Here is a 12398-nt window from a genome sequence, read left to right on the forward strand (position 1 = left end):
AAATTCAAGCCGAAAGGTACCCTGGGAAATATGTAAATAAGGCCCACAACCCTACATCAGGACTATTCAATTCTGGTCCCTTCTCATCCCTTCCCCTCTATGCCCTCCTCATTCGTTTTCCTCTCCTCTATCCCCTCCTCATCCTGTCCCCTCCTCATCCCGTCCCCTCTCCTCTATCCCCTCCTTATCCCGTCCCTTCTCCTCATCCCGTCCCCTCTATCCCCTCCTCATCCTGTCCCCTCCTCATCCCGTCCCCTCTCCTCATCCCGTCCCATCTCCTCATCCCGTCCCCTCTCCTCTATCCCCTCATCATCCATTTTCCTCTCCTCTATCCCCTCCTCATCCCTTCTCCTCTCCTCTATCCCCTCCTCATCCCTTCTCCTCTCCTCTATCCCCTCTTCATCCCTTCTCTTCTCTATCCCCTCCTCATCCCTTCTCCTCTATCCCCTCCTCATCCCGTCCCCTCACCTCTATCCCCTCCTCATCCCTTCTCCTCTATCCCCTCTTCATCCCTTCTCCTCTCCTCTATCCCCTCTTCATCCCGTCTCCTCTCCTCTATCCCCTCCTCATCACTTCTCCTCTCCACTTCCTATTTCCTTCCATTCTTTCCTCTCTTCTCTTTCCCACTCCTCCATGCTACAACTCTCCTTTTTTCTTCAATTCAAGCCTGTCGTCCCCACAGATCTCAAAAAAGAACATTAAGGTATAAATACACACCACATTATCAGTGAGACAATTTTATTACACAAATCAAACCAGCATTGTTGCATATATATATATATATATATATATATATATATATATATATATATATATATATATATATATATATATATATATGAGAGGTGACTCAGTGTTTCAGTATGGGTAACCTGCTCCCCAACTCAGCCTTCCTGACTCCTCTTCCTCCCTCTTTTCCTCCTCCTCTTCCTCTTCCTTCCTCACTTCCTCTGTCACTTCCTCCCTCTCTTCCTGACTGCTTACTGGTCTGCTTCCCCCTGTCAGACACAGAGACAGAGAGAGAGAGAGAGAGAGAGAGAGAGAGAGAGAGAGAGAGAGAGAGAGAGAGAGACAGAGAGACAGAGAGACAGAGAGACAGAGAGACAGAGAGAGAGAGAGAGAGAGAGAGAGAGAGAGAGGCAGAGAGAGAGAGAGAGAGAGAGAGGCAGAGAGAGAGAGAGAGAGAGAGAGGCAGAGAGAGAGAGAGAGACAGAGAGAGAGAGAGAGAGAGGCAGAGAGAGGCAGAGAGAGAGAGAGAGAGAGAGAGAGAGAGAGAGAGGCAGAGAGAGAGAGAGACAGAGAGAGAGAGAGAGAGAGGCAGAGAGAGAGAGAGAGAGAGAGAGAGAGAGAGAGGCAGAGAGAGAGAGAGAGAGAGAGAGAGAGAGAGAGGCAGAGAGAGAGAGAGAGAGAGAGAGAGAGAGAGAGGCAGAGAGAGAGAGAGAGAGAGAGAGAGAGGCAGAGAGAGAGAGAGAGAGAGAGAGGCAGAGAGAGAGAGAGAGAGAGAGAGAGAGAGAGAGAGAGAGAGAGAGAGAGGCAGAGAGAGAGAGAGAGATGGAACATATGGATGGATGGATATATTTTATGAATAAACAAACATACAAATGAAACATCAAAATCTTAATCATTTTCAGATTTGATAAATTATAAAGATGATATCAGAGGATCAAAAAAAACAATTTTATGATAAAAGTACTACCTTACATAACGAAATAACTGGCCTTGAGAAGTTGATTTCATAACATATTCTGACTTTGACAACTCAAGCTAGCTGCCTTGACGGAATTCTTCTGAGCTGTCAACTCAAAACATGTAGAGTGCAGTTCAAAGTCATTCACATCCCATCACAGTTACACACCCAATGATATCTCTTCATCTGTGTAGTTGAAATGTGTGTGTGTGTGTGTTTAATAATCCACCAGCAGACCTTAATTTGACAGACACTGACAGAATGTCTGTCTGTCTGTCTGTCTGTCTGTCTGTCTGTCTGTCTGTCTGTCTGTCTGTCTGTCTGTCTGTCTGTCTGTCTGTCTGTCTGTCTGTGCTCAGCCCTACTTTCTCATTCACCCTCTAGAGTTCCCTCTCCAATGATGCAGTGCTGTTGGTCTCCCTCCCTCCCTCCCTCCCTTCCAGACAGTGTCTGTCGAATTAAGGTCTGCTGGTGGATTATTAAACACACACAGAATACAATATGGGGCCCCTACTACAGAATGTAGTTTTATACAATATGGGGCCCCTACTACAGAATGTAGTTTTATACAATATGGGGCCCCTACTACAGAATGTAGTTTTATACAATATGGGGCCCCTACTACAGAATGTAGTTATATAATATAGGGCCCCTACTACAGAATGTAGTTATATAATATTGGGCCCCTACTACAGAATGTAGTTATGAGAGTGAGAGAGAGCACAGATAACTAGACATGTTTGTATTAAGTCAGAAATGTCCTTAAATAACTACTGGTCCACGATCAGATATAATTCCACCCCCATATCATGGTGACTTTTAGGATTGGATGGGCTAGTAAACTGATCCTAGATCTGTGGTTCGAGGCTGCACGAACTCACTTCCTCATATAGCTCTCTGGTGCCCTGTGTGGCTGGACAGGGTACTGCTGGCTCTCTGGCGCCCTCTCCCTCTGTGGCTGGACCTGGTATTGACGCCTGGTGACATCCAGGGTTGATGACAACTGTGACACAGCAAAACAGATTTTCTATCACACAGACATTGATGTAGCTTCCTTATAATCTGAATAGATTTGAATACCTGTACATGAGTACATGTCTGGGTGAGTGTGTGTGTGTGTATGTGTGTGTGTGTGTGTGTGTGTGTGTGTGTCTGAAAGAAAACAAGGCTGAAAGTCCTTGACTCAGTTCTTTCCTCTCTCCTCTGTGTGTGTGTGTGTTTGTGACAAAGAGGGAGGGAGACCAACAGCACTGTATGAGTGTGTGTGTGTGTGTGTGTGTGTGTGTGTGTGTGTGTGTGTATTTATATATATATGAGTGTGTGTGTGTTTGGGAGGGAGGGAGGGAGGGAGGGAGGGAAGGAGGGAGACCAAGAGCACTGCATCATTGGAGAGGGAACTCTAGAGGGTGAATGAGAAAGTAGGGCTGAGAACAGACACACACACAGACAGACACAGACAAGACAGACAGACCCACAGACTCACAGACAGACACACAGACAGACTCACAGACACCACACACACACGCACACACACACCACCTCTCCAACTGCACAATGTTCTCTCTCTATATAGCTGCTATATTTCATAGTGGCAGTCAGTCAATAGGACTGTGTGTGTGTGTGTGTGTGTGTGTGTGTGTGTGTGTGTGTATGTGCGTGCGTGCGTGCGTGTCGTTCTCTGGTCTTTGCCAGCAGTTCTGCCTCATAGGAGGAAGGACCGATGTGAGAAGACGATGCTTACCTTAGCTATTTCTGACAGATACACACGCCTCACCGCGTTGGCTTTATAAAAGGCCTGGGAATTAAAAGAAGAGACAGTGAGACATGAAAGAATGAGTAAGTCAGAGTATTGCAAGCGCACTTCTTTTAATGAGTGCATGGTAAGAGTCAGACTAATCAGATGAACTGATGGTATGTCTAGATATCTACACCAACAGGTCTTTCAGATTAGAGGGTCTAGATATCTACACCCAACAGGTCTTTCAGATTAGAGGGTCTAGATATCTACACCAACAGGTCTTTCAGATTAGAGGGTCTAGATATCTACACCAACAGGTCTTTCAGATTAGAGGGTCTAGGTATCTACACCAACAGGTCTTTCAGATTAGAGGGTCTAGATATCTACACCAACAGGTCTTTCAGATTAGAGGGTCTAGGTATCTACACCAACAGGTCTTTCAGATTAGAGGGTCTAGATATCTACACCAACAGGTCTTTCAGATTAGAGGGTCTAGATATCTACACCAACAGGTCTTTCAGATTAGAGGGTCTAGATATCTACACCAACAGGTCTTTCAGATTAGAGGGTCTAGATATCTACACCAACAGGTCTTTCAGATTAGAGGGTCTAGATATCTACACCAACAGGTCTTTCAGATTAGAGGGTCTAGATATCTACACCAACAGGTCTTTCAGATTAGAGGGTCTAGATATCTACACCAACAGGTCTTTCAGATTAGAGGGTCTAGGTATCTACACCAACAGGTCTTTCAGATTAGAGGGTCTAGATATCTACACCAACAGGTCTTTCAGATTAGAGGGTCTAGATATCTACACCAACAGGTATTTCAGATTAGAGGGTCTAGATATCTACACCAACAGGTCTTTCAGATTAGAGGGTCTAGATATCTACACCAACAGGTCTTTCAGATTAGAGGGTCTAGATATCTACACCAACAGGTCTTTCAGATTAGAGGGTCTAGGTATCTACACCAACAGGTCTTTCAGATTAGAGGGTCTAGATATCTACACCAACAGGTCTTTCAGATTAGAGGGTCTAGATATCTACACCAACAGGCATTTCAGATTAGAGGGTATAGATATCTACACCAACAGGTCTTTCAGATTAGAGGGTCTAGATATCTACACCAACAGGTCTTTCAGATTAGAGGGTCTAGATATCTACACCAACAGGCCTTTCAGATTAGAGGGTCTAGATATCTACACCAACAGGTCTTTCAGATTAGAGGGTCTAGATATCTACACCAACAGGCATTTCAGATTAGAGGGTCTAGGTATCTACACCAACAGGTCTTTCAGATTAGAGGGTCTAGATATCTACACCAACAGGTCTTTCAGATTAGAGGGTCTAGGTATTTACACCAACAGGTCTTTCAGATTAGAGGGTCTAGGTATCTACACCAACAGGTCTTTCAGATTAGAGGGTCTAGATATCTACACCAACAGGTCTTTCAGATTAGAGGGTCTAGATATCTACACCAACAGGCATTTCAGATTAGAGGGTATAGATATCTACACCAACAGGTCTTTCAGATTAGAGGGTCTAGATATCTACACCAACAGGTCTTTCAGATTAGAGGGTCTAGATATCTACACCAACAGGCCTTTCAGATTAGAGGGTCTAGATATCTACACCAACAGGTCTTTCAGATTAGAGGGTCTAGATATCTACACCAACAGGCATTTCAGATTAGAGGGTCTAGGTATCTACACCAACAGGTCTTTCAGATTAGAGGGTCTAGATATCTACACCAACAGGTCTTTCAGATTAGAGGGTCTAGGTATTTACACCATAAAGACGTGGTTCCCAAACTAGGGATCGCAACCCCGTGCGGGGTCGCCTGATATGACTAACAAAAAAATTATATATAAAATGTGGTTGACCTTAAAAGTCTAAATGAAAATAATTAAAATCTAAAAGATCAAATGTAACCAGTGAGCAGACTTAGATCATGAGAAAAGGCTGAATTTAACTGTTGCACTTGAATCTTTCCCATGGTGACCGGCTCGGCTCTCTACGCTGTGAAACCACACACTATCGCAGAGACTATGATATTACCGGTTGATATGGTGAAAACAATGTGTTGGGAGGCAGAGGCACAGAAACTCACATCAATACCTTTGTCAGATAACACTGTGAAACTAAGAATTGATGCTATTGTTAGCAATCAAGAGGAAACTCTGACTGAACGAGTCAAAACTTCCCAGTTTATGCTCTCCAAATGGACGTTAGGTGTGAGGGCTGAGATGCGTTGACTTTTGTTTGCTACATGTCGGGGAATGTTAGTCACGAGGACATGTTGTTCTGTCTCACGATTACCGAAGATAAAATGTCACATGGGATGGTCAGTGTGCTGTGTGGCTATATTGATGAAAAACAGATTCCACATGGGATGGTCAGTGTGCTGTGTGGCTATATTGATGAAAAACAGAAAGGGATTATAGATTAGTAGGTGCTAATACTGGCCGATTTTAGCCTTATTCTCATAAACGTGACACGCCGTAATCTGATCGGACAAAACCATAAACAAATAAACAAATGGATAAACAGTCAGACGAGAGAGAGTGAGAGAGAGAGTGAGAGAGAGAAACAGAGAAAGAAAGAGAAACAGAGACAGAGAGAGAAACAGAGAGAAAAACAGAGAGAGAAAAAGAGAGAGAAACAGAGAGAGAAACAGAGAGAGAGAAACAGAGAGAAACAGAGAGAAAAACAGGAAGAGAAACAGAAAGAGAGAGAAACATAGAAACAGGGAGAGAAACAGAGAGAGAAACAGATACAAACAGACCTTCCCCTCCTGTTCGATCCTCAGTCTGCAGTCTAACAGCTGACCCTGCAGCGCTGCCTTCTCATTGGTCAGGACCTTCAGCCTCTGCCTCAGTGCATCCTGGGAAATAGAGTCAGACACAGCATGACCACCTGACCAGGAACAACTACAGGTCCCAGTTATAAACTAGAACTACAACTACAGGGCCCAGAGGTTTCCCTGTCCAGGGTAACTCCTGGTCTAGTCATGTACAGGGCCCAGAGGTCTCCGAGGCTAGTTAGCATCGCGCCACTAGACTAGAGAACAAAAAGAGGTCTCCGAGCCTAGTTAGCATCGCGCCACTAGACTAGAGAACAGAAAGAGGTCAGTGAGGCTAGTTAGCATCGCGCCACTAGACTAGAGAACAGAAAGAGGTCTCCGAGGCTAGTTAGCATCGCGCCACTAGCCTAGAGACAGAAAGAGGTCTCCGAGGCTAGTTAGCATCGCACCACTAGACTAGAGAACAGAAAGAGGTCAGTGAGGCTAGTTAGCATCGCGCCACTAGACTAGAGAACAGAAAGAGGTCAGTGAGGCTAGTTAGCATCGCGCCACTAGACTAGAGAACAGAAAGAGGTCTCCGAGGCTAGTTAGCATCGCACCACTAGACTAGAGAACAGAAAGAGGCCTCCAAGGCTAGTTAGCATCGCGCCACTAGACTAGAGAACAGAAAGAGGTCAGTGAGGCTAGTTAGCATCGCACCACTAGACTAGAGAACAGAAAGAGTTCAGTGAGGCTAGTTAGCATCGCACCACTAGACTAGAGAACAGAAAGAGGTCAGTGAGGCTAGTTAGTATCGCACCACTAGACTAGAGAACAGAAAGAGGTCTCCGAGGCTAGTTAGCATCGCACCACTAGACTAGAGAACAGAAAGAGGTCTCCGAGGCTAGTTAGCATCGCACCACTAGACTAGAGAACAGAAAGAGGCCTCCAAGGCTAGTTAGCATCGCACCACTAGACTAGAGAACAGAAAGAGGTCAGTGAGGCTAGTTAGCATCGCACCACTAGACTAGAGAACACAGCGCAGACATTATGGTCTGATCCCACTGTAAGACGTCCATTTTTTAGTGTGTGTACTTTACTGTATTTATACTTGAAAGTATTTATTATGTGTACTTTACTGTATTTATACTTGAATGTATTTAGTGTGTGAACTTTACTGTATTTATACTTGGCTTATCGTTATTTTTTTATCTTATTTAAATGGCTGGAGGACATCTTTAACCTTCTGTTGTTAGCACTAACTAACAAACAACTGTTATTCTGACTAGCAGGTGGAATAGCAGGTGGAATGTATAACCCTCTCTATATCTCCCTTAAATTTGAAAGGAAAGTTGTTATTCTCTCTCCACTCTACAACTCTGTAGGTCTTTACATTCTTGTCACACTGTCGCTGTCTCGCTCTCTCTAGGCCTGTTACTCCTCTCTCTCTCTCTGTCTCTCTGTCTCTCTGTCTCTAGGCCTGTATATCCCTCTCTCTTTCGCTCTGTCTCTCTCTCTCCCTAAGGCCTGTATATATCTCTCTCTGTCTCTCTCTCTCTCCTGTCACTCTCTCCCTCTCTCTCCCCCCTCCTCTTTCTCTCTCTCCCCCTCTTCTCTCTCTCTCTCCTTTTCTCTTTCCCCAACACTCATGCAGATCACATTCACCCTCCCCAGATATACTAATTACCATCTGCCAGGCGTGCTCAGACACACACACACACACACACACACACAGAGACACAGACACACACACACACACACACACAAACAATAAGGAGTGTGTTCTCTGATTTAGTGTGTAATCCAGTGATTACTGAGCTGTGATTAAAGTCAGGTTTATTCTGTCTACATCAGCACAGTTATCTAAAGTGGCAGCTGGTCTGGTCTGATCTGGTCTGGCTTGGTCTGATCTGGTCCGATCTGGTCCGGCCTGGTCTGATCTGGTCTGATCAGGTCACATCTCAAGAATCTCAAGAATATCTCAAGAATATGATCAATGGAAACAGGATGCACCTGAGCTCAAATTTCGAGTCTTATAGCAAAGGGTCTGAATACTTACGAAAATAAGGTATTTCTGTTTGTAACTTTTTTATACATTTGCAAACATTTCTAAAAACATGTTTTTGCTTTGTCATTATGGAGTATTGTGGGTAGATTGATGAGGAAAACAAAATGTGGAAAACTGAAGGGGTCTGAATACTTTCAGAACGCACTGTTTATAATATAATATCTATAATATGCAGTATATAATATAACTATAATATACAGCATATAATATAATTTCTATAATATGCAGTATATAATATAATATCTATAATATGCAGTATATAATATAATATCTATAATATGCAGTATATAATATCTATAATATACAGTATATAATATCTATAATATGCAGTATATAATATAATATATATAATATGCAGTATATAATATCTATAATATGCAGTATATAATATATATAATATGCAGTATATAATATATATAATATACAGTATATAATATCTATAATATGCAGTATATAATATAATATCTATAATATAATATCTATAATATACATTTTATAATATAATAGCTATAATATACAGTATATAATATACCATAAAATATACAGAATATAATATAATATCTATAATATACAGTATAAAATATACAGTATATAATATAATATCTATAATATACAGTATATAATATAATATCTATAATATACAGTATATAATATACCATAAAATATACAGTATATAAAATTATATTATAATATGCAGAATATATTATAATATCTATAATATGCAGTATATAATACTATCAATAATATGCAGTATATAATATAATATTTATAATATACAGTATATAATATAATATCTATGATATACAGTATATAATATACCATAAAATATACAGTATATAATATAATATCTATAATATACAGTATATAATATACCATAAAATATACAGTATATAATATAATATCTATAATATACAGTATATAATATAATATCTATAATATACAGTATATAATATACCATAAAATATACAGTATATAATATAATATCTATAATATACAGTATATAATATACCATAAAATATACAGTATATAATATCTATAATATACAGTATATAATATACCATAAAATATACAGTATATAATATAATATCTATAATATACAGTATATAATATAATATCTATAATATACAGTATATAATATACCATAAAATATACAGTATATAATATAATATCTATAATATACAGTATATAATATACCATAAAATATACAGTATATAATATAATATCTATAATATACAGTATATAATATACCATAAAATATACAGTATATAATATAATATACTATAAAATATACAGTATATAATATAATATATATAATATACAGTATATAATATACCATAAAATATACAGTATATAATATAATATCTATAATATACAGTATATAATATACCATAAAATATACAGTATATAATATAATATCTATAATATACAGTATATAATATACCATAAAATATACAGTATATAATATACCATAAAATATACAGTATATAATATAATATCTATAATATACAGTATATAATATACCATAAAATATACAGTATATAATATACAGTATATAATATACCATAAAATACACAGTCCAATATATGTCAGAACTCACCACTGGGACCTCATAATAGGATCGTATTGAGGCTAATCGATCTGCAAAGACACATAGAAAACATGTGGGGTCACCTCAAAAGCACCCTAAAAATCCACAAAATAATTTCCCTTGTGTGTGTGTGTGTGTGTGTGTGTGTGTGTTTAGTGTGTGTGTGTGTTTAGTGTGCGTGTGTGTTTAGTGTGCGTGTTTAGTGTGCGTGTGTATGTGTGTGTTTAGTGTGCGTGTGTGTGTGTGTTTAGTGTGCGTGTGTGTTTAACATGTCCTTTATATTACCCATGGGGTTTCTCCGCAGGTCCTCCATTTTTTCGTGAACAAGTGCTATCTGACGTTCCAGCCGACCGTTCAGCTCCACCTGCGTGTCGTACCGGGTCTTCCACTCGTTACCTGACAGGAGGATACACATCCCCACACTCAACGTGCATTACACTACACGATGTAACGCATGTTTAATGTAACATACTGTGTGATATGTTGCTACATCATATTTAATCAAGTGAACAGGCTTGTGTGTTTATTCCATTAGTTCACTGAACATGGACGTGACCTTCACACATGGAGCCATGCTTCGGCTACCATAGCAACACTACTAACCACCTAGGCCAGTCAATAGTAAAACTCAAAACATTTTTGGGGGCGGGGATTCGACTCCTGACATCATTTGAACGCACGTAAATGTGTAGAATTGCAGGAAATTTGCATTTAAAGAAAGAAAGAAATTGATAATAAGAAAATAAGCTGTTTGGTTAACCTCAAAGTTCACACACACCATACAGACTCACCCTCAAGGTTCACACTGTTTAGTCTCTCCTCCAACTCTGTCATAGTGCTCCCCAGATCACACACAGACTCCTGCAGCATCTCTCTACAGGCAGGAGTGAGAGATGAGAGAGAGAGAGACAGAGAGAGACAGAGAGAGAGAGAGAGAGAGAGATGGGCATTTAATGTGGATTGGTGATAGTATAACTACCAAATTTACACAAGTGTGACCCGGGGGAAATGGGGGAGGGTCATGCTTTTTCAATTTCAGTCATGGGGAGGGTTTAGTATTTCTTGATGTTTCACTCCAGGAGAGGGTCATGTAATTTACAATCGATAAAATGTCATATTGCTTAGTCATTGAGAATTAGTTGCTTTATTGTATCTTGGCCCCTCATCCCTGATTCTCTGCTGGGCGCGCAATATCAAGTACGGCCTTGTGTAGTCGCTATCAAATTATCCTTAACCTATACTATAGGCTGCAAGCCTAGGATATACCAAGAGCATGCTCGGAGAGCCTGGTTCCTCTCAAGGTTTTGGCCTTTCTAGTGAGTTTTTCCTAGCCACCATGCTTCTACATCTGCATTGCTGTTTGGGGTTTTAGGCTGGGTTTCTGTACAGCACTTTGTGACATCGGCTGATGTAAAAAGGGCTATATAAATACATTTGATTGACAGGGCAAAGTTATATTTGTAAGAAAATGTAATTTCTTTCCAATTTTTGGAGCTGCTGAGATGGTGTATATAAAACTAGGCTACACAGCATTGGATAGACGTTCCCAATCATGATCCCCGGCCCGGCTCGTGCTAATTTGTGCTGCCTGACCAATGTCTGTGTTGTGTACGGTGGTACTTCAGCAGGCGAGTCAAAGGCTTCCTCACGAAAATAAAATGTATTTGTCCCCCCAATTTGTATTTTTATATCTGTACACGTGTACCAGGCCTACTGACGTCCTGGTCAGCTGTAGAGGAAGAGCACAGAGATGACTTGTCGATTTAAAACAAAATACATTTAAAATATGACTCCGTTTCCAGAAAAACACGCATTACCGTGTAGTGTATTCGCGCATAAATATTCAGGCGGAAACTAAAGAGCGGATGGCTTGACTGCATTTGGTGATTGTCGGTTCACTTGACCCCTGTCTAGACGGGATCTCTGCTAGCGACTTTGTTGAAATTATTATTTTGGGTATAGGGGAGTGAGCGTTCAGGGAGGGTCGGGTAAAAATACACTTATACTGAACGGTTGGCCATCCATTTCTATTTCAGAGGTCCTATTTTCTTCAGGTATCCCTCACTATAAATACATTCCCTTAAAATACACGTTGCACTTACTTCATCTCTCTCTCCTGCGCCAACTCGTCCTGTAAACGTGCTAAATCGTATTTGCTGAAGTCCGCATCTCCCATGTTGTTCTTCTCAAAGTTGCGATCAACTCAAAAGTTTGTTCTCCTCGTTGCCAATGGAGACAGTCGTGTCATTGCACGTTGTCGGAAGTTGACTTCAGAGGAGCTGAAGGAGTAGCGCGTCACCTGCGTTTTCAAAAACGACGGCACGCTTGCATGCGTTTCAGTTCAAATAAACCAAGTATTATTATTATTTGTGAATCGATTCTGCTATTTCTGATCCATCTGATCTGACAATCAATCAAGGGCATGAAGCAACAATAACGTCACAGAAAATCCTTTCATAACAAATGACTGAATAATAAAATAGACAGTTTAATTACAAACCGCACAGAGAAAATCAACAACAGTGTCATTGA

At 40.5% G+C, this 12398-nt stretch overlaps 1 protein-coding gene across 1 annotated transcript; it reads right to left on the bottom strand.

The window, feature by feature from the left end:
• Positions 1 to 811: 811 nt before the first annotated feature.
• On the bottom strand, positions 812 to 12293 carry ccdc169 (coiled-coil domain containing 169). Its single transcript, XM_036967943.1, has 8 exons — positions 11969 to 12293; positions 10658 to 10740; positions 10152 to 10262; positions 9876 to 9916; positions 6214 to 6312; positions 3429 to 3482; positions 2569 to 2690; positions 812 to 998 (listed from the first exon to the last, which is right to left on the bottom strand). The coding sequence occupies exons 1-8, from the start codon at positions 12040 to 12042 to the stop codon at positions 851 to 853; spliced, it is 732 nt and encodes a 243-aa protein (XP_036823838.1). The 5' UTR covers positions 12043 to 12293; the 3' UTR covers positions 812 to 850.
• Positions 12294 to 12398: the final 105 nt, after the last annotated feature.

The sequence above is a fragment of the Oncorhynchus mykiss genome, chromosome Y (assembly GCF_013265735.2).
Source record: "Oncorhynchus mykiss isolate Arlee chromosome Y, USDA_OmykA_1.1, whole genome shotgun sequence".
Lineage (NCBI taxonomy): Eukaryota > Metazoa > Chordata > Actinopteri > Salmoniformes > Salmonidae > Oncorhynchus > Oncorhynchus mykiss.

What these genes read in the sequence shown, in the direction of transcription:
- ccdc169 (XM_036967943.1), bottom strand. Translation starts at nt 12,042, where the DNA reads ATGGGAGATGCGGACTTCAGCAAATACGATTTAGCACGTTTACAGGAC. An exon ending in GGATCGAACAGGAGGGGAAG is followed by an intron (nt 3,483 to 6,213) that starts GTCTGTTTGTAT and finishes TTTAATTCCCAG; the next exon opens with GCCTTTTATAAAGCCAACGC. An exon ending in CCAGAGAGCTATATGAGGAA is followed by an intron (nt 999 to 2,568) that starts GTGAGTTCGTGC and finishes TGTGTCTGACAG; the next exon opens with GGGGAAGCAGACCAGTAAGC.